We start from the raw sequence: 24,000 nt of genomic DNA, 5'->3' as shown, positions 1-24,000 counted from the left end.
CTTCACTATAGAGAAATAAGAGAAAGAAGGATCAGAGCTTCCCAAGCCTCTGCCCATGGTGCAGAATCCCCTGGAAGGCTGTGCAAGTAGGAATTCTTACACCTCCTGTCTTAGCATTTTTACTGCTGTAATACAAAGATCTGACCATGTAACCTAGAGGAAGGAAGATTGATTTTTTTCATGGTTTTTCTTGGATATTTTGGGGTTCAGTCCATGCGAGTCTGGGGACCACAGATCTCAGGGCATGTAGTAGGAATGGGAGAGGGGGAGGACACAAGGCTTTGCTCTCATATCATGGAGGCTGGAAACAAGAAGGAGTAAGGAGAGGAGGAACAGTATATAATTCCCAAGGCCGTAGCCCCAGGGATCTGCCATTTCCAGTTACACCCTACCAGCCCAGGCCACCACCCAGACAGATAAATTCATTATGATGAATTTGTCCATTATTGAGATTACAACTCTCATGGCTTAACTATATCAGCACTGAATATTAATAAATGAACTCTTTAGGGAAAATTCTATATCTATAATACCTCCCCTCTAGAAAAGTCTGATTCTCAAGTTCTGAATGACATTTAGGAACTTCTCAGGTAGTTCTGATGCACAGCTCTAACTGGGAATACTGAAGTTAAATGACCAGCCTCTAATGTCCTTTACAACTCCAAGAGCCAGCGATTCTTTGCATTACATGTTTTTTGCTTTTCCGATAATGCTATCCTTGATATCACTTTATTCTAACAGATATGAAATTGCACAGTGACTATATTTTCCAGAAAAGCAGAATTAGAGTTGCCCAATACCAGAAATAATCATTTTAAATATACCAAGAATGCTTATCAATATCAGAGGAACCAGGAAGCAAAGTGATCAGGTCCTACATTTGAGTAGTTAGGTAAACCCTTCATTTTTATATAGCATGTGTCACAGATTCCTCAAAGTCAGGATTAGTTCCAATCAAGCATTTTAGAGATGAAGAGGAGGGAGAAAGAGGGAGAGTTTTCAGGCTAACACTACAGAAAACATGCTCATATATCTTTGATGCTCCTGTGTTGTGTGTGGGGAGGGGAGGTTAAATGGGGATTTACCCTCATTAACCTGTTCCAGTCAACATTCTTACAGCTATAATATAAAATATTGACCATGTAACTTAAAGATTTATTATCTTTCGGTTTCAGGTTCAGTCTATGTGAGGCCAGGGACCAAAGATCTCAGGGTGTGGTGAGAGGAGGCAGAAAGAGGGAGAGTACAGGGGCTGTGCTCCTCACACCATGGAGGCCAGAATCAAGAGAGAGAAACCAAGGGGAAGAGGAAGCATATATAATACCTAAGGCCACACTCCCAGGGATCCACCTTCTCTAGCCACACTCTACTGGCCTGGGTCACCACCCACATAAACCCAAGAGCATTCTACCTCTGATCTATACTCCAAGATCTTTAAAAAAATTTTTTTGAAACAGGTCTCACTAGGTTGCTTAGAATCTCATTAAGTTACTGAGGCTAGTCTCAAACCTATGATCCTCCTGTCTTAGACTTCCAAGTACTGGGATTTGGGGTAATTCCAGCTTGAAATTGCTTTTTAATCTGTGATCCCTTTCACCCTCTCTTATATTCATCCACAATGGCACAACCTCTATAGGTTGCCACAGTTTCGACGACCATCTTTCTCCCAACCAAGATGGTGGAAAAAGCAAAAATGTGGTGAATCTTGGAGCAATCCGTCAAGGCATGAAACGCTTCCAATTTCTGTTAAACTGCTGTGAGCCAGGGACAATACCTGACGCATCCATCCTGGCAGCCGCCTTGGATCTGGTAAGTTGTTGAAAGAAGTTTCCTTCTTCCATTACAATTAATACTATTAATAGAAATAAGCATACATCCCTAATCCTAAACCTAATTATGAGGTTGTGGTATTGTTTTTTTTCTCAGAATTAATGGTAAAAGAGAAAAGAAATATGATGAGGTGAGAAAAGAAAAAAAAGGGGGAGGAAATAACCTAAAAATATTCTAGGAAATAGAATGAATAACAATTCAAAAGTATGTAAAGGGTAGGCATGGCACATGACTGTAATCCCAGTACTTAGGAGACTGAGACAGGTGGATCACAGGTTCTTGGCCAGCCTCAGCAATTTAGTGACACCTTGTTTCACAATAAAAATAGTGCTGGGGGTGTAGCTCAGAGGTAGAATACCTCCAGGATTCAATCCCCAGTAATACACACACACACACACACACACACACACACACACACGCACACAGATCAGGGATTGGGAGTGAGGGAGTGAGTATCTGGGTTAAAATTCTCTGACACACATCAGTTGAACATTAGTAAAATGAGAGGGGAAGTAATAGTAGTGCTCCTGTACCTACCTCCTAAGGCTGATGTGAGGACCCAATGAGATAGTAGATAGAAAGCTCTCAACATAGTTCCTGAAATACAGTAAGTACTCAATAAAGTAGGTTATTATTATAATATTATTTATCTTACATTTGCTATGCATTGTTCCTCCCTGAGGCTTGGTTCTACTATCTATCAGTTGGAGAGAAAATATGAAGCAGTGAATTGCACAGAAGTGCTTTGAACATTGTGTAGTGTTATGCAAATATGAAGCATTAGAAAATATAAAGGTATTTTGGTCAGGTAAACCAGGCCTACATGTGAATTTCAAACTCAGCCTCTCAATTTCCTTTATTTACTGCCTCATTTATAAGTTCTTCTTACACAGTATAACTAGCTACAAAATACCAAGTGAACATGAAGAAATAAAAACGTTTTATTTTCATTTAAAAAAAAATTAAAATGGTTTCACTGGACATGGTGGCACATGCCTGCAATCCCAATATTTGGGAAGCTGAGACAGAAAGACCTCAGGTTCAAGGACAGCCTCCGCAAGTAGTGACACTTTCATCAACCTGAGACCCTATTTCCAAACAAAAAATAAAACAAGGCTGGGATGTATCCCAGAGGTACAATGCCTCTGGGTTCCATTCTCAGTACCACAAAAATAAAAATAAAAAACTAAAATGAATTTTTGTTATTGCAAAAAACTTTAAGCTTGCCTGTAAAAACTCCCTTTTCCACGTATTATGGCACACCAAAAATGACTGCTGATCACCCATATCTTACCCTGGAAAGTCTCCCAAACCATAGAATAAAATTTCTTGGGATATTTGCCACTTTTGCTCTCAGGACATTTTGTGAGGTGTGCAGCTTTGCTTAAGTCTGAAATAAAAATATCCCTTATAATCATTATAACCACCCAAAATGATGACTTATTATGTGAGACTTCCAGTCAGTTTCCCATTGTTGGATATTGGCCTTTGCAAATATCTTTTTTTATTTAAAAATGTTCATTATGTATTGATGTGTGCTATGGTGACTGAAAATTGTAAGCAACACAGGTACCTGAGAAGCTGGGGTTGGTGGTGATTAAACAGCCAGAACAATGAATTGCCTGTCTAAAGCCAGAGAGCTTGACAAGACCGGGTGCCTGCCAACCTCTTGTTGTCCAGGTGGGAGAGTGGAAACTCTCCTGTTATTTCTTCGAAGCATGCGTGGCTGTTCTTAACTAAATCTTAATCTGTTCCTAAAGGAGATTAGGATAAATAAATGTAACAAATATAAGAAAATGACAATGAATCATCTAAAATGATAAGTATATGAACAACCACTTCCCTAAAAATATGGACAATCAATAAAGTATACCTCATCTTACTCATCCATAACAAATGTTTGGTCAATTAAAAAAGCCAAAGCCTTAAAATGCTCATTAAATATTAATAAATTACTATCTTATAACTGTCAGATTTGCAATGATTAGAAATGTGTTGATAAAGGTATAACATATCGGGTGTAAGCACAGAATTTGATTAGGGGGTAGAAGGATGCCTCAGTCTACCCAAATGACCAGAGAGAAGTAACTACAGGGAATGGTAACTAATTTAGTATTCAAGTAACTAATCAACTCCATATAATAGGTAGGCAGGGGTGCGGTGTCTACATAGCAAATATACCAAGTGGTAAGGTAGTGTAGGTTAAAAGCCTAGAGCCAATGTGCCTTATAAGATATCCACCACTTTTCCCATTGTACATTACATTTGTTTAATGATCTATTTTTCTGTCTTCTTAGTGGACTGCATTCTAAGGTTGATAAACTAGCACTTTTTATTTACTGGGTGCCTCCTCTGCTTCAACTGGGGAAAAATTAACATTTACAAAGACCAACAAATAGCCCAAGCTACAAAGCCAGGATGGCTTAGAATCAGATTGAAATCTAAGTCTGTCTTCAAAGCTCCTGTTTTATCATGCTGACTCTCACTGAAAATTATATGAGACCACTTTAAGCATGCAAAAATAACAAGTTCCATATTTTATACCCAATTATTGGAATGAGGTTTAAAAGGTAAAGGTGACAGCGGCTAGTCTAACAGTTGTTAAATGTTCAATAATGAGGATTTATTTGCACTTTGCAAACACTAGAAGCTAGGGCATTTCAAAGGTACGTTTATGCCTTTCTCTGTCTTAATTCTGAAGTCACAGCCACTGGCAGAAAAATTCTAAACAATCAAGGCATCAAATTTCTCATGCAACTGCCTAATAAGATTAAGAAAATTAGTATAACAAATGATCTAGTTCAACTTCTTGAAAAATTGTAGGCACATCCATACAAATTAGAAAATGATAGGTTAGTGGTATCTGACAACTATTAGTCAAATAAACATCTGATGAGTGTTGACAGATCATCCTTCACTCACTGGGAAGGTCTGGGCCTCTCAGAGGCCCTGAGCTGAAATCAGCACATAAATATGTATCATGTGATGCCAGGGACTCTATGAGGCAGATCCCTTCAATCACATGTTTTCCACATGAGAGAACAAAAGCTCTGTGAGCTAAGTGAATTTGCTCAAGGTCATGTAAGTTAGTTGGTGCTAAAACCAGGAACACAGAATCTCCTGTTCTATTTACAGTTCTTATTGTATGCTTTCTGTGTCAAAAAGATTATCTAAAATCAATCACAATGAGCATCTCTTGACACATTAAAATATATACTTAACTGTGTGATCTCCTTTAAGAAAAACGAATTTTTTTTAATATTTAATAAGCATATTTTATTTAAATAAATCCTCCAGTAAAGACATGGAGAATTCATTGCCTTTACTTTGAAGACAAGAAAAACGAATTTGAGTGATTTCTAATAGCTCAAAAAGCATTGGATTCCTCCTTTAAAATATTCCTTATCATGTGGATGCATGATGAATTCATAGCAGGAAAATGCAGGAGATTTCCAACTCTGAAGAATCACACCACATATTCCTTCCCTCAACCAGTGATTCTTAACATTTGGAGATATGGATTCTTTTAGAATTGTATGAATGTTATGGGAAATTCTCCCAAGTTAAGTATACTTATAGGCAAAATTTAGCATATAATATCAGAAAATTCACAGATCCCCAAAATCATTTATGAAACTAAAGATGTTAACAAGTTCAGCTCAACTAATGCATTATCACCACAGAAGAGACTCTTTCACCAAGTAATTTAATATTAACAGATAATATACAAACAGAAGGAAACCTTTCATAAGCACGTGCTACATGGAAAGCTTTTAGATTTATAATATATATGTGGATGTCAGAGAAACACAGGCTGGTAACAAAGAAAATAACACACTTAGGAATTTGAAAAATGATCCTCATCAAACAAATTAATATCCTCTAAGTGGAGATATTTTAATAAAAATATTGATGAAGAGTGTGATTACCAACTGTCTTGGATATTGGAATTTCATTTTCTGACATCAAAACAATTCTGTACCTATCTGATTTCTGTGATACTGCTTAACTTTCCAAAGAGATGTGATGTAAGAGTTTCCAGCCATAGGCATGCTTTGTTCCCTACCAGAGAATGACTCCTGCCATTACGTTGGACTGGAGCCCATAGAAAACCTAAAATTTCCCCTAATTCACCTAAATACCACATGACCACTAGATCTTCCATCTCCTTTTACTGTGGAACCTTCTCTGGCCCTGTTTGACTTTTTTTTTTTTCAGAGAAGCCTGGTTTTATTTCTATTTACTTTAAACAGTTTCTTCCTTCTTCAGCTACATAATATTGTTTGACTTTTAAATCTCATGGTAAGAAATAAAATACAAGGACTTTTGGTGGCTATAACCAGTGTCTTTTGAGCCTTGAAGTGAGAGGCATTTTCTGATCCATGTAGGTGTCCACTGATAGAGTGGCTTGCATTGGAAGTAATGAGCTCTCTGTCATTAGACTGGACTCAGTGGGGCAAATGTGCACAGGTCTAAGGCATAAGTTGGTAGTAAGGATTCCCTTCATTCTTGAGAGTCTTTGGTTCTGGGTTAAGACCAGGCAGTATACAGAGTTCAGAGGTCAAAATTCTAAAGTTCAGAATCAGCTAAGAAGTTTAAAGAAATTTCTCTCTCAGACAGTAAAAGAGAGCCAGGTACACCTCGCTGATTGAAATAAAAGGCATAGTAATTAATGATGATGGTGGTGGTGATGGTGATGATGGTGGTGGTGGAGATGGTGTGGCAGAAGTCCTGATGGAGGTTAATAATAATAGTGTTTTCACTTTATTCAACAACTGATAAAGCACTTTCACATTCATTACCTTATTAGTTAGCATGACAGCAAAAGAACTAGAATATGATTCCTCACTAAGGGTACACTTGGAATCAATTTCTCAGATATGGAAAAATGAAGAAAGTACTTGCTGGTGAATTCTAATAAACAGCCTGAGAGAAAGGGAACCGAGCTGTGTGTCCCATGTGCTGGAATCAAAGCAGTATTTGGTGTTCACTGGCATCGGTACAGGTGTGACAACTCTTCCTACTGATTGATCTGGGTTGGAAGTTCCTTGGGATTTTTCTAAATCACACGGATTCTTCATTAACTTATTTCTCCTTTTTATTTGTTTTCTCCTAATCTATGATCCATCTTCCAGAAATGCCTTGCTTTTAAGATGTATTTTATATGTTTTCCAATGCATTTAAGATTTCACTTATATATATATATGTAATATAAAAATGTAGATATAGAAATTTGGTGAATCTGGGCAGAGTGGTGCACACCAGTAATCCCAGTACTTGAGAGGCTGAGACAGAAGGGTCACAAGTTTAAGGCAAGCCTTGGCATTGTGGCAACCCTATCTCAAAATAAAAATTTAAATGGGGCTGGAGGTGCAGCTTAGAGGTAGATGCCCCTGGTTTCAATATTCAGTACCACACAAAGAAAGAAAAAGAAAAAAAAAGAGAAAGTATAGATAGAGAGGCAGGTGAGGTATAGATGCAGAAATATAGATTCATGATAGATATATAGAGAGATGACATCGATATAGACATAGACCTTCCAGTTTTTCAAGTAGAATTTAAGTGGAGAGGGGAAAACACATGTGCTCAGCCATCATACCCTTCACTTGAACATTTTCTCCTACCTCTTCTACCTAATTTTGCCTTATTGCTCTTATGTTTTAAGCATAAACACAATTTTGGCATTACAACAGAATTTTTAGAATTTGTCTTTATTTCCTTAATTGTAGGTTAAAACATAATTTTTTCATTTACTATTTCCTTCAGATGTAAAGGTATTTTTTTTTTTACAATTTGTATTGGTGCATTATAATCATACATCATAATGAAGTTCAGAGTGATAGAGATGGACATGCACACAGCACTTGAACTTTCCGCCAGCTCCCACCCCACTGCCTCCCCTTCTCTGTACACAGTATTGACTGGCACTGTATATGTATGTACAGCATGTCAGCTGAAGAGTCTCCTTCATCAGATCTCCCTGCTCCCACCCGCTACTCAACGCCCTCCATCACTCTGCTGGGGTTTCTTCTCCTTGTCCAGAGTCTCTTTTGTGTCTTGATTTCTCCCTAGCTTCCACATAGGAGGAAAACCCATGGCCCTTCCCTTTCTGTGACTGGCTGATCTCACTTATTATAAATTCTCTAGTTCCATCTCTTTTCCTGAGATGAAGGAAATACTAAAAACTTCAGTGATCAAAGTTTTACAAATATAAAAATTTTGTTTTCAATAATCCTCTTGTTATTGTTATGACTACTGAATTAAAAATAATTGGTTTAAGTCCAGCACATCTTTTCTTCATAATTTTCTCTTTAGTTTAAATTTATCAGATGCAACTGCAAGACATGTTTTATTTAGTGTGTGTGTGTGTGTGTGTGTGTGTGTGTGTGTGTGTGTGTGTGTTACTGGGAGTGGAAACCAGGGTCTTTTCTACCACTGGGCTATACTCCCAGACCTATTTTTTACTTTATTTGGAAACAGAGTCTCACTAAGTTGCTGAGGCTGGCTTTGAACCTGTGAGATCCTCCTGTCTCAACCTCCCAAGCACTGGGATTACAAGCATACACCACCACACCCAGCTTGCAAGACATGTTTTAAAAGACATGTTTTTAGAAGGATTCATTTTAGCTCTAAGTTTATATAACTTATAAGCACAAAAATAAAAATAAAAATTTCAGTTTAAGTAAAAGGCCCTCTGGTCTGTTTTTTATATATTTTAGGTAAAATATTTTTGTTAACTTGTAACATGCACAGACAATTATTTCTACTTTACTCATAATTTCTTATCATGAATAATACTAATTACAATTTCAGTTTGCTCTTACAATTCCATGAGAATATCAATGGGATCATATAATTTTTTCTTGATGTGCATGGAGAAAATCTAATTTATTTGGCCTCATAAGTAGGCTTTAGAAAGAGTGAATATATATTTTTATGCAATCTGGGACACTTTAAAGAGCAAAGGGAGTGTTTTCAATGTAATATAAGAAAAATAGACACAAATCAGGACTCTACAGGAAAAAAGACATATGGGTTTTCCTCAGGAGAAAGAGACCATAGGTAAAATTTACACTTTTAGATTTATTGCACTGAATCTACGCCACATCAAGGTTTACCATCACAAGACTATTTGATGATCAATGCAATTACAAGGATATAAAAATATATTCATAAGAGGAAATATCAAAACAAAATTGTACTGTGTTCTCTTTAAAATCATAAAGAAAAGCAAAAGAAAGTGAATAGTAGTGAAAATTTAACTACCAAATTATTCCCTCAATTCTAGTGGTTATTTTTACATTATTTAATTCCTTAAGAGTCCAAATAAATATATGTTATAATCAGTAGAGTTTAAATTAAAAAGTCCTTAAAAAGTTTAAAAGTCATAAATCCAATAGACACCTTAAAAAATAGAACATTTCCCACTTTTTTAGAATCATACCTAATACCCACCCCTACCACCCAGAAAACATGGTTCTTATGGACTTTATTTTAATCTTTCCTATGCTGTCTTTATTTTACCACATGAGCCTGTATCCAGGGAACATGTTTGATTTTACTTTGTTTTGCTTCAAGGTTTCAAAATTCACTTATTTTAAATAGTAACATGTTTTTCAATGTTAAGTTTCTTCTTATTGATTTATTTGATATTAATATATTAATTTTCACTACTAAATGGTATTCATCTGTTTGAAAAAACCATGATATATATGTTAGATGTGCATTTTTAAAAAAAATTGACAATTTTAATGATCCATAAATGCATATTTATTGCATATGGACGTTGATTCAAATCAGTTTTCTAAGCACACATAGGAGTGAGATTCTTGAATTACAGTTTTGTTATCTGATACCAAAATGCAGTGTGTGTGTGCGTGAGTGCGTGCGTGCGTGTGTATGTGTGTGTGTGTGTTACTGGGGATTGACTCTAAGGGCATGCTACCTCCAAGCTACACTCAATACCTCTTTTATTTTTATTTTGAAACAGGGTCTCACTAAGTTGCTAAAAGTCTAAGTAACTGAGATTTTCCTTGAACCACAATATTCCTGTCTCAGCCTCCCCATTCCTGGAATTATAGGCCTGTGCCACCACGCCTGGCTCCAACGTATATTTCAAAGTAGTTGCAATAATTCCAAAGAGGTGCCAACAGTGTAATGAAAGCACATGTTGCTGTATGTTCTTGTCAACACTTGTACTGCTTAATATTTTATTTTTATCAGTCTGATTTATTAAAGAAACAAACTTTATAAGCCAGTTTAAAGTTAGAAATACCTTTTCAGAGGGTTACTTTCCCTTCCTGTTTCTATTTTGAGGAAAGGCCCCTCTATGCCTTTTGTTTGTTTTTTAATTGATGGATTTGTCTTTTATTGTTAATTTTAAATTATTAATCCATTTTCTGTGTATCACATTGCAACATATTCCAATTTGTGGCTTTTATTATTGTTCATTCCGTGTGGTATTCCCTTGATTTTTGCTTTTTGTTCTTGTGTGTTTGTTTGTGTGTTTGTGTGTGTGTGTGTGGGGGGGGTACTGGGACTTAATCCAGGTGCATTCTACCTCTGAGCTATACCCCTAGTTCTATTTTTTATTTTTATTTATTTATTTAAATTTTGAAACAAGGTCACTTAGTTGCTGAGGCTCCTCCTGTCCCATCCTCTCAAGTACTGAGATTACAAGTGTGTGCTACCATACCTGGCTGTATATTTTAATAAAGAGAAAAAAATTTAAGGTACTTAATTCATCTAAGCTTTCCCTATGGCTAGAACCTTTTCATGACTTTTGAAGAAATTCCAAGGTAAGAAAGACATTATGGTCCCTAAAATTTTTTTTTTCTGGTACTGGGGTTCCTGGAAGCCCTTCTACTTCCAGGCTACACTCCCAGACCTATTTTATATTTTTATTTGGAAACAGGGTCTCTTAAGCCAGCTTGGCTGGCTTCGAACCTTCACGATCCTCCTGTCTCTGCCTCCCAAGAGCAGGGATTACAAGCGTGTGCCACCACGCCCGGCGTGCCTCTAAAAATTTTTTAATTTGTCTTTTTACACTTAAGTCTTTGACTAAAATACACTATGCAAATAATACAAAATAGGAGTTTGTCTTTTTTCTTGTTTACATGAAAAGATAATTATCCTAGCATAATTTATTATTTTCATAAACCCCTTTCTGCTGTGCAATACCATCTTATATCAGGTTTTCATACAACCATGGGTGTGATTCCAGGTTTCATTTTATTCCATTCTATATCTAACCTGGAAAATCTACACTGTCTTAATAGTTAGGATTTTAAGCATCACATAAACTGGTCTTGGCTCTTTGCTCTTCCATGTAAATTTCGTAGTTAGTCAGGCTCCATTAAAATTCTTTTAATTTATTCTTGGCATTGCATTGAGGACAAATTTAGAGATAATTGCAATTCAAATTGAAATTCAGAAATGATTTGATTATTTAAAGTTTGGTTTCTTCTTGAAATAATTTAAGTAATGTAATTTTCAACAAGTTTTCAATATTATCTGTATGTTTTGGTATAAAATTGATCAGAATATTTTAATAGTTATTGGTCTCAGCATTTATAGGTTTTTTAATCTATTTGTATTACTAAAATTACTTACACTTTTCTCATTTAGGCTTGCCAGACATTTTTCAATTTCTTTGGTACAATTTCTTTGTTGTGACTTTGTTCTCTAATTTATTAATTTGTGTTCTTATTTTTATTTTCATTCTTGCTTTGAACTAATTGTATTATTTTTAAACTTATTAGATTGATTACTTTATTCATATTTTTTTCTAATCTATAAATTTAGCTTTCAATTTTTTCTATATACTATTTTAACTATATGACATAAATTTTGATAAATAGCATTTTTTTTTTTTTTGCAATACTGGAGATGGAACATAAGGGCATTCTACATCTGAGCTACACCACCAGCCCTATTTTTATTCTTTATTTTTAAAACAGGGTCTCACTGAGTTGCAAAGGGCCTCACTAAGTAGTAGCTGAGGCTGTCCTTGAATCACAATCCTCCAGTCTCAGCCTCCTGAATGCTGGGATTACAAGAGCATGGCACCATGCCTAGCAAAGAAGCACTTTTATTATAATTTACTTTTATGTATTTTGTAATTTTTAATGATTTTCTTTTGGGTCCATGGGTTATTAATTGTGTGCATTCCTATATAAATTACTTACTCTTTTCTCAAAATAAGAAAGGATTCTCACCCCAGTGTCTTTAAGACTAGTTCTATCTTGTTTTAAATTAGATGTTATTTTTATGAATTTTTTGGAAAATAATTTTTAAATTCACCCAAAAGTTTAATATATCTTTTGTTCACGATTTCTTTTTACTTCTCAGATGTTTTCTGTACTTTCATTTTCCTTCTGAAGTTTATCTTTTAGAAGACTCCTTAGCAAAGATCAGTTCTCAGTAGTTCTTTCAGCTACAGTTCTCTAGAAACTATCTTGATTTTTATCTCAACTTGAATATGGTTTTCTGGTTTTTTTTTAAGGTGAAACTATCATACATTTATTTATTTATTTTCAGAAATATCTATCCTAACATGAAATATGAACTCTAAATACTCAAAACAATCTCGAAAAAGAACACAGCTGGAAGATGTACATTTTCTGATTTCAAACCTTATAAGCTACAATAATCAAAACAGTGTAGTACTGCTATAAAGGCAGATATATAAACCAGTGGAGAAAAATAAAAAGCCTAGAAATACATTCTTCCATATATGGTCATGTTATTTTGACAAGATTTCCAAGAACATTTGGTGAAGGAAATAATAATCTTTTCACTAAATATTGTTGAAAATAATAATTACATAAAAAAATAAAATTGGACCCTTACCTAACACCATATACAAATATTAACTCAAAATAGATAAAAGACCTAAATTTAAATCTTAAGACTATAAACTTTTAGATGAAAACCTCATAAAACTTCACAACATTGAAATTGGCAGTGATTTCTTGGATATAATTTCAAAGGCACAGGCAACAAAAGAATAAACAAACTTCATAAAAATAAAAAATATTGTACATCCAAAGACAATGTAAACAAAATTAAAAGTTATTGATAGAATGAGACAAAATATTTCCAAATGCTATATCTGAAGGTATATTAATATTCCAAATAGAAATCCTAAAAATTAGCAACAATAAAAGCAAACAATACAATTTAGAAATAGGTAAAAGATGAAAATAGATAATGAATCCCCAAAGATTTTTATATGACCAATAAGCACATGAATATCACTCATTATCATAATATAACTAATCATTAAGGAAATACAAATAAAAACTATAGTGAAATACTACTTCACATTTGTTAGGATGGATGCTTTACATGAATTACTTTGCTCCAGCCCTTTACCTTGAGTTTGTTACTATCTTTACTTGTAAAGTGTGTTTCTTGTAAGCAGCAGATGGATGGATTCTGGTTTTTCATCCATTTTGCCACTTTTATGTCTTTTTATTGAGGAATTGAGGCCATTTACATTCATGTGATTATTGAGAGATAACTTTTAATTCCTAACATGTTAAGATTTTATTTCTGTTTGAAATACTGTTTATTCTTCTTTGCTTAGTTGTCTGCTGGATGGAAAATCTTGTTTCTCTGGTTCTGGTGTGTATTACCTATTTCTTCTTTGTAGTTAATCTCTTTGAGTATTTTCTCTAGCTCTGGTTTTGAAGACATAAATTCCTTCAGTTTCTGTTTGTCATGGAAGCTTCTTATTTCCCCATCTAATTTGATAGATAGTTTTGCTGGGTAGGAAATATTTGGCTGGAAATTGTTTTCAGAAAACAATTTGGAATATGTTACTCCAAGCCCTTCTGGCTTTCGTGACTTGGTTTGGGAAGTCTTGGGTGATTCAAATTGGTTTGCCTCCGAATTTCACTTGGCCTTTTGTTTTTGTTGCCTTTAAGATTCTCTGCTTGGCTTCTACATTGGTCATTTTGACAATTAGGTGGTGTGGGGAACCTCTTCTCTGATCCTGTTGAAAGGGAGTTCTATAAGTTTCCTGGACCTGTGTATCAACCTCTTTCTCTTTGTTTGGAAAATTTTTTGCTATTATTTCTTTGAAGAGATTTTGATCCCTTTGGTTTCACCTTCTTTTTCTTCCTCTATTTCGATTATTCTTGGGTTAGCTCTCTTAAAATGGGCCTATATTTCTTCAATGTCAGATTCCTGATGTCTGATTTTTTTTCTGAGTTAGAAATTATGTGTTCGTTTTTGGAGTGATCATCTTCTAGGAGCAAGATTCTATTCTCCATGTGGTCTAATCGATTGCTTATAGTTTGAATTGAGGCCTTTACTTCAAAGATTGCATCCCTTTATTTCTTTTAGACTCTCTCTAAATTCTTTTTGAAGGTCCTGAATTATTTCCACAGTTATATTCCTGATTTGATTTTCTGGAGATCTCTGAATTTCTGTGTTATCAGGTTCTGATATTACGGGATTGTGAGTGTTCATTGCTCTATTGTTGCTCCTCTTTCCCATGATTTCAGAAGATTGTGCTTTCTCTGGGTTCTTCTCCGGGTCACCATGACTTCACTTAGGATGCTCTGGATCTCAGCTTAGTGGTAATCTTAGCCGCCACTACTCCTTTACTGGGTTGTATTGCAAAGTCTCTGACCAAGGAAGTTAATTGAGGCTGTATGAGACCATAGGGGTGGCGGGCTGGGCGTTTTCCCATGGGGAGCTGCAACTAGGATGTGGTTCTCTGCCACCACTACTCCTCACTGGGTTGGACTGCAAAATCTCAGACCCAGGGAGATTAACAAAGCTGCACAAACCCCTGAGGTTGCAGTGCTGGGATTTCTCCTTTAGGGGATGCAATTTCACTTACAGTTGTTGAGTGTGCTGATCTGGATCTGTCGCAGGTGTGGTGAACTAGCCACCACTGCTACAATATGGTGCTGCTGCCACACTCTTGGCAGGTGTGTGGCTGGTGTATATATTTTCTGGTTTTGAGCTCGTTCTGAGTCCCTGGAAGGCATGAGGAGCTTGGCCACTGGGAATTTTAGATACTCTTTGCGCAGAAATAACTGCTGAATTACACCCAAATGATCCGCAGCTGCTCACTTTAGCTCCTTGTTTACCTTTCCTCTCTGGAGCCTGGTGCTGTGAGGCAAGATGGCGCTGGTGCAGCTCCACTGCCACAATGCAGGCTGGTTTCTTTTCTGGTCTCTGGTTGTTCTTTTAGTCTTCTTTTTCTCTCTCCCTTGTGTTTACATTTTTTATTTCTCTGCTGATAGTGTTTTCTGGCTATGAAAAGTGCTGATTTTGTGGCAATAGAGATCCAGTGTTAGCAGGACTCATAAACGCTGCTTTTCTCGATCGCCATCTTCCCAGAAGTCTGAATATGGTTTTCTTGAACTGTTTGTTGTCTGACATTTCCATTCTGTACTTCAAAAATATGATCTCAATTTTTGTGCTTAATTAGGTGTTCTTTTTAAATTTTTTAAACTTTTTTTTTCTTTTTTTTTTTGGTGGTGGTACTGGGGTTCCTGGAAGCCCTTCTACCTCTGGGCTATACTGCCAGACCTATTTTTATACTTTTTTATTTGGAAACAGGGTCTCTTAAGCCAGCGTGGCTGGCTTCGAACCTGTGCGATCCTCCTGTCTCCACCTCCCAAGCGCGGGGATTACAAGCGTGCACCACCATGCCCGGCTTTTTAAACTTTTTATTGGTGCATTATAGTCATACATCTTAATGGAGTACAAGATGGCCAGTACCAATGGGGCTGGATCTAATGTTAAGTGTAGATCGCCCTCCACACTTTCCACAGATGTAGAGTCTCATTCTCCCCCTACCTCTGTAGGTGGTAGATGCTTCTGAGACCAAACTCAATCTAAGAGTCTCTTTACTCCACAGCTATTGCTGGGCTGGTCTAACTTCTCTCTATTCACCTCGATTGGGTGGTCTGTGGTGATCCCTGAATCCTACTAGTTTGATCTAGTGTTAAACATTAGTCTCCCCCACACTTTCTACTGATGCATATCCTGAGTCTATCTGAGCCTCTGCTATGTCCAGCAGCAGACTGCATCCCCACCTTCGCTGGGTTGCACCACAAAATCTAAGATCCAGGGAGTTTGTTGCGGCTGCGCAATTCTCTGGGGGCATGCCATGCTGGGTGTTCTCCTGCAGGCCCTACGGCTTCACTTATGGTGTTGCTGAGTGTTGGTCTGGATCTCTGGAGGGCATGGTGAGCTCAGATGTCAGTGCTGCAAGTTGTAGCTGGTGTTTGCACAGGAGGAACTGATGACTTACAATTCCAATAATCTGCAGCTGCTTACTACAGGTCCTTTGTTGTTTTCCTGTTCATCTCTGGAGTCGGATGCAGTGAGGCAAGATGGCACCACTGCAGTACTTGCAGCAATAAGGCAGGCGGGTTTCTTTTTTGGTATTGAGTGCTGCCTGGATCTCTGGAGGGCGTGTTGAGATCAGTTGCCACTGCTGGAAGTTGTAGCCAGTGTTCACTCAGGAACTGATAACTTATAATTCTGGTGATCTGCAGCTGCTCACTTCAAGTTCTGTTTTTCTGTTTGTCTCTGGAGTCAGGTGTAGTGGGGCAAGGTGACACATCTGTGGCATCCATGGCTGTGATACAGGAGGGTTTTTTCCTGCTCTCTGATTGGTCTTCTAGCCCTTTTTTCCTATCACCTTTGTATTTTTTAAAGTTGTAGTGTTTTCTGGCTTTTGTAAGAATGTTATTTTTAAGGCAATGAAGATCGATTGTCATCAGGACTGGTGTGTGCTGCCTCCCTCCGTGTCCATCTTCCTGGAAGTCTAATTAGGTTTTCTTTAAAGGTAATCTTCCTACCAGTCACCTTTGATAGTTTTTCTTTTTCTTTGTTGTTGATATTTTGCAATTTTACTAAAATGTTCCTAACATAATCTTTTTTTAGACCCCTGAATCATGTGGTAGGCATTTTATATCTATTTGAGAATATTCTCAACTATTATCTTTTTTATATTATGTTCTTCCATATTTGCTAATATTTTCTTCTAGAAATTGAAGATATATAATAGATTTTCTCATTTTATCCTGTCTTTGATGGATCTATCCTATATTTTTATCTCTTTGTCTCTATATCCTCCCCCTCCCACTGCTTTTCCATCTCCACCTTCCTCATACAGAGTATGAGATTGACATTGGTATTTTCATATAAGTACATATAGCCAATGATAGTGATTCCTTCAGTGAACCTCACTCTTCCCCCTCCCCTTCCCTTAGACCACCTCCCTGGCTCCACTTAGGTTTCTCCTCCATTATCTGGAGTCCTCTGATATCTCCATAACTCCCTAGCTTCCACATATTATAGAACACATATGATCCTTCGCTTTCTGCAATTGGCTAACATAATGTTCTCCAGGTCCTTCCATTTTTCTGCAAATGACAGAATTTTGTTCTTCTTTATCACTGAGTAAAATTCCATTATGTGGATATCTATAATTTTGTAATTCATTCTTCTGTTGATGGATACCTAGGTGTTTAGAGGATCTTAATTCCTTTGGTATACTTTTTATACCCACATTAATTTTCTCTGGTTTGTTTTGTTTTGGTACTAAGATTGAATATAAGGGACATTCTACCCCCAAACTACACCCTCAGCCTTTTTTTTTTTAAAAAAAAAAACAGGGTCACACTAAGTTTCTGAGGTTCTTGCTAAATTACTGAGGCTGGCCTCAAACCTACTACCCTGTCTCACCCTCTTAAGTACTGGGATTACAGGCATGCACCACCATGCTTGCACATATTAATCATTAAGTGCACTTGATATACACAGATTCCAGTAGTGGTATGAGTTTGAGCTTAAACTTTTCTATTTCTTTTGACTCTAACTCAAAAAGGATTATTTTTTTCTCTAGTTTTAAAATTATTTTTATTGGTGCATTATAGCCTCACATCATAATGTAATTTGGAGTGACAGTGACATATATGCACACAACACTTGGTGGGCTCCCCCCACCTGTCTCCCCTCTTCCCAATACAGAGTACTGGGACTGATGTTGGTATAGTCACATATTCACATAGTTGATCATAGTCTTTCCATTAATGAACCTTTCCCTTCCCCTCCCCTTCCCTTAGACCACCTCCCTGGCTCCAGTGATCTTTCTCCTCCATTATCTAGAGTCCCTCTGGTATCTCCATTACTCCCTAGCTTTCTCATATTAGAGAAAACATATGACCCTTCAATTTCTGTGACTGGCTAATGTTCTCCCGGTCCTTTCATTTTCTTGCAAATGACATAATTTTGTTCTTCTTTATTGCTAAGTAGAATTCCCTGGTAACTGGGAACAGAACCCAGAGGCATTCTACCTCCGGGGTATACTCCCCAACCTATTTTATATTTTATTTGGAAACTGGTTCTCACTACGTTGCTGAGAGCCTCACCAACTAGCTGAGGATGGCTTTAAACCTGTGTGATCCTCCTGTCTCAGCCTCCCAAGCATGGAGATTACAAGCGCGCACCACCACACCCAGCTTTCTAAGATCATTTTAAAATTTTTGTCAGTTAGAAGGAGATAGAAATCATGCCCTTTCTTGCCCTAAACTTATAGAGAATATGAGATTTGATTAGAAATTTTCCTAAAAGAATATTATTCTCAGCCGGGCGTGGTGGTGCACGCTTGTAATCCCCATGCTTGGGAGACAGAGACAGGAGGATCATGCAGGTTCAAAGCCAGCTATGCTGGCTTAAGAGACCAGACCCTGTTTCCAAAAATAAAAAAGTATAAAATAGGTCTGGGAGTGTAGCCTGGAGGTAGAAGAGCTTCCAGGAACCCCAGTACCACCAAAAAACAAAAAAGAATATTATTCTCTTTCCCCCCTCTTCCTCTCCTCCTATCTTATGCTGTACCTAGAGCCAAGCTTAGTCAGGAAAGCCAACTTCGATAGGGCGTATATTTTTTTCATTCATCCACTGATAGTGGCTTCCACCTAAGATCATAGTTTTACACATAGTGTCTAACCTGACATCCCACCTTCCTGAGCTTAGATGTTTAGATTGTAGTCTATTAAAAACCTATGTTCAGTACAGTGACACATGCCTGTACTTGGGAGGCTGAGACAAAAGGATCACAGGTTTGAGACTAGCCTCAGAAACTAAGCTAGGCCCGCAGCAACTTAGCCAGACTCTGTTTCAAAATAAAAATGACTTGGGGCCTAGCTCAGAGGCAGAATGCCCTTGGATTCAATCCCCAGTACCTAACACACACATACACACACACACACACACACACACACACACGCACACATACAATTCCCATATGTAACAATGAGTCCCACTATTACATATATTCACATATATACATAGAGTAATTGTAATTTATTGCTAAATTCTACTCAGCAATAAAAAAGAACAAAATTAAGTCATTTGCAGGAAAATGAATGGACCCAGAGAACATTATATTAAGTGAGATTAGCCAGGCACAGAAAGTAAAAAGTCATATGTTTCTCTAATATGCAGAACCTAGGGAGTAATCAGTACCAGAGGGACTTCAGATAATGAAGGAGAAACTTCACTAGAGCCAGGGTGGTGGTCGAGGGGAAGGAAGGGAGCAGGGATAAAAAGAATCAGTGAAGGAATTATTTACATTGACATTAGATACATACATGAGAATACCAAGATCAATTTCAATACCTAGTATGGGGAAGGGGAGAGATGAGGAGGGAGTGGGGGGGAGGGAAACCTAATTATTTGAGGCTATAATGCACCAATAAACATATGTAAAAATGAAATAAAATTATTAAAAAGTAAAAATAATTATAATGCACCAATAAAAATCTCTAATAAATAAATAAAAACCCATTCTGTTTCAGCATAGTCAGTAGAAACCCTCAGGGCAAAGTTCCTGTGTCAGGTCATTCCCACCCCACCCCAGAATTGTACCTTCTTATAATTTCTGCTTTTCATTGGTCTTCTATCTTACCTGAGAAACTAAAGCAAAAGCAAAATAAAGAATCTTTTGGGTTCTTTATCTAGAACTTAGGTTGTCAGAAACATAAGACGTGTTTGAGTTTAAAAAATACCTAGATTATTAACACAATCTGAGTATGTGTTAAAATAACTCACCATCCAGATCACATACTAAACAAAAGTGCCTGCCTCCAGCCTGCTCACAGTTACTGTTACCGTGGAAATGGGCAGGGATAGAGGCAGCCTGTTGGTTTATGAGTCTGTTACTTAATGATCTCAGTCAAGCAGAGAATTCAATACGAGCTCAGTCATAAATACTGAATCACAAGCGTATGCCCCCTAGCAAAGAAGGTTCCAACACATTCTAAGACCCACAATAAGGGCTTATTCCCATTGGGTTTAAATAAACAGATATCGTGCACCAGCAAATGCCTTTATATTTTATTGTAAGGCAATAAAATTATGTAATTCCCCAGGGACAAACATAAAATATTTAGTCTTTAAAAACAAGTAGTCCCTGTCTAGCATTATATGAGTTTTCAAGATCAGTCAAGGTTTCTTCTCACATAATAAGCTTAGATATGGTCCCTCAGGGAAAGAAATATATTGCAATTATAACCTTCAATTAACCATCATATCTTGGTAACAATATTTTCTGGGTCCCCAGGCAAAAGAAAGCACAGCTGTTTGGATTAGTTTCCCAATCCTCTGCTTCACTTTCATAAAGGAAATATTCAATATACACAACAACCTTATAAAAGTCAGAAGAATATGACAAAGGAAGGCAAGGAAAGTAGGTGAACGTGTGGAATTTTCTAGTTGTAGAATGTAGTCTCCAATGTATAATGACATTTGCAAGATTTCTGGTAATTTTGACTAAACAAATCTCTAACCATTGCAGAAAACACTTTCCCTAGGATCAGGTGAGCAATGTGAAATTAATGATATTTAACTTATTATTTTTTTTGGTGGTACTGGGGTTCCTGGAAACCCTTCTACCTCTGGGCTACACTCCCAGACCTATTTTTTATACTTTTTTATTTGGAAACAGGGTCTCCTAAGCCAGCGCTGTTGCCTTCAAACCTGCGCGATCCTCCTGTTTCCGCCTCCCAAGCGCGGGGATTACAAGCATGTGACACCACGCCCGGCAATATTTACTATTTTTGATCTTCCATTAAAAATTTCACATGGTTCAATCTAATATTTTTCTTTCCCAGTTAAAACTTATTCTTGCTTGACCATAAACTCTGAGTTATGGCATAACAGAATAGAAACAGTTCTGTGCTAGTATAGTGCCTAAAAAGGCAACCTAAGCAAACAAGTTAAGAAGAAAGTTTCATACGCCTCCTTTTCTTTTCAGGACAAGCAGTGATATGTCATTGGTGTCAGATTGTGTGTAGATGTTCACTTACAACTCTGTCTCTGATACTGTGGTTCTTCCCAGCCACTTAACATGCTTCTGGTTCATTTTTCTTCATTTGTGCTATTTCTCTGGTGATGTGAATCCGTCCCTATCCATTACATCATGCTTCATTTTTTGCTGCTTCTTCAGATTACACTGAGCCTTATGAGGTAAGCTACATCAGAGGAAGGAAAAGTGACTTTCTTTATGTTCAGGAAGAATTCTTTGTCTAACGTCTTCCATTACCCTGCCTGTAAAACAATACTTTCCAAACAATACTTTAAAAAGAACTCATAAAAATTTTTTCTTTGCAGTTGGAACTCCATTAGAGTGCCTTGAATACTCTTGCACACATGCTGAGAATTCAGTTCCGATAGCTAAATATCTTCTGTTAGAATGCACAAAAGTATCCTCAGCTCTGTAACTCAACAGCTCCCTCAATTTTCTAGACAGTAACATGCAGAGTACAATCCCCAAAAAATTGCTATAATTCACTGCCATCTTGAATATAGAATTCCCAAGCCTGCCTTCAGCTACCAGGACCATGAGGATTATTTCCCACCTCTCCCAAGTTTTTCTTTTCTTATATTTATTGGTGCATCTCAATTATACCGAATGGTAAGTTTCATTATGTCATATTCTCATATACATAAAAATACAACTTGATTAATTTCATTCTCCAGTAAACCCCGTCTCACCTACCCTTTGGTTACCCCAGAGGGGAAATACATAGTTCATTTGCTCATAAGGAGGCCATGAGGGTTGTGCTCTTCTTCACAATAGCCCAGATTCCTATTGGGTGTGTTGGTAACAGAGAAGCCATTTTTGGGGCCCCCTGTCTTGAACATACCTTGATGTCCTTATAAAGAGGCAAAATTTGAATGATTTTATGTCATCATTCCTTAATGCAAACACCAACATTTCCAAATGATACTGGATCGGGCTATTTATATGGGACAAATTCAGCAAATAATAATCAACCCTCTCCTTAATGTTGTATTGTATAATTATTGGGAATTATTTTCGCACTGATCTCAACTGCATTTCCAAATTTAGATTAGAATTACCGGGACCAGCCGGGCATGGTGGCACATGCTTATAATCCCAGCACTTGGGAGGCTGAGACAGAAGGATCGCACAGGTTCAAAGCCAGCCTCAGCTACTTAGTGAGGCTCTCAGCAACTTAGTGAGACCCTGTTTCCAAATATAAAGTAGGTCTTGGAGTATAGCCCAGAGGTAGAAAGCCTCTGGGTTCCACCCCCAGTACCACAAAAAAAAAAAAAAAAAAACACAAAGAATTACCATGACCAATATCTAAAGTGACCTCTGAGTTTCATCATGAAAAGTTTGGACAGCAGAGACTTGAAATTGGTTTTATTTGGAAAAAAAAAAATGCCTTGAACTTCCTAAGCAACCTTACATGCTACAATTTGGATGGTCCATCTGTCTGTTGTTCTGTTGTTCATCCTCTCCACTGACATCTCATAGCTAGGAGGAATGGAAAGATCCTCTACCCCACACACCTGGGCTAGGTTAGGTTCACGCTTTTTCATCTGAAGAAGCCAAGGTTCATGACATAACGCTATTCCGGGAATGTGATTTCTGTCTTCCTGTCATTAAGCATTGAATTCACATCACATTATATTGAGAACATGTCACAACATGACAGGCTAAAAATAACTTTGTGTCACTGCTCTGCCCTCCAGACAGGCATTTATTTTAAAGGTGTTCCAGCCTTTTCCAGTCACAGACTAGCATATTTTATGTGTTTAATAAAATAAGCTTTGAATACAAGGAAGAGTGGAGGTTTTCACTGTACATTTTAGAACCATAGTGTTCGTGAGGTCAGTGCAGAGTCTTCTGACTCTTTGCAGCCTCAAGTTCACTATCACTCTGATCTACTTCCAAGTCTTGGCCCCCAGGTGATGGCAGATGCTCATCGTTCATGTCTATCTTAGTTAATTATAGTCTCACCATTAGTGTTGATCTTTTATTTTGCTTCTTCACATAGATTGACATCTTGTGCTGTAGCAACACATAGTATGCTTTGTAAAATTAAGCCCCTACATAAACATATTTCTTATTGGTATTTTTGATGTCTGCATTGAAGACATAGACAGTGAAGAAATGCGGAACAGGCTAATTTACCTGAATCATTCAGTGTTTGAGATAATGTGTTGCACAAAGTATGAGGGAAACAACTCTGCCTGCAAGGGGATGGGGATAAGATAAGCTTCTCAGAGGCAGTAACTGACCTAAATCTTAAAAGAGGAGATTTTCCAGATGGAAAAGAAGTATGAAGGTTTTTCAAGTCATGGGAACAACATAGAAAAAGGTATGTAATGTCATATTTGGGAAGCTGCAACCGGTTTGAAAGAATTGGATCATGGAGCACTTGAGATGGGAATAGAAAAGGAGTTGAAACAAATCACAAAGGTTCAATATTTTTATTCATTATACGGTTGAAGTGGAACCTATAATAGATTTTAAATCAGAAAATGATGTGATGGTTCATCTATGTTTTAAGAAATAATATTACATAGGTCTAATGTCCTACTTTTAAATAATTTATACCTATACTCTAGAAATCATCTTTTACTAAGAGTATAAGTTAAAACAATGTAAGCTATACATTGTGATACACACCTGATATCCTAGTACTTGGGAGAGACAGGAGGATCACAGGTTCAAGGCCAGTCTTGGAAACTTGGCAAAACCCTCAGTAATTTAGGAATACCCTGTTTCAAGATAAAAATAAGTAAAGATAATGTAGATACCAAAAAGAAACTAGCATAGGTCTGGCCATCAAAAGAGCTTTACATTGGATCTGATATGTA

The 24,000-nt window shown here is 37.0% G+C and overlaps 1 protein-coding gene across 3 annotated transcripts in view; it reads left to right on the top strand.

Moving 5' to 3' along the window:
* UNC80 (unc-80 homolog, NALCN channel complex subunit) overlaps positions 1-24,000 on the top strand; it is a gene marked incomplete at both ends in the record, with an annotated part of 220,226 nt that overhangs the window by 63,861 nt on the left and 132,365 nt on the right. For all 3 annotated transcript variants that reach the window (XM_080689607.1, XM_080689608.1, XM_080689606.1), the window contains one exon: positions 1,637-1,809. In XM_080689607.1, coding sequence (XP_080545733.1) covers positions 1,637-1,809 — 173 coding nt within the window. The remainder of the gene's footprint in view (positions 1-1,636; positions 1,810-24,000) is intronic.

The sequence above is a fragment of the Muscardinus avellanarius genome (assembly GCF_963383645.1).
Source record: "Muscardinus avellanarius genome assembly, chromosome: 2".
Taxonomy (NCBI): domain Eukaryota; kingdom Metazoa; phylum Chordata; class Mammalia; order Rodentia; family Gliridae; genus Muscardinus; species Muscardinus avellanarius.
Note: the sequence above shows the minus strand (reverse complement) of the source record. Positions and strands in the feature narration are given on the sequence as shown.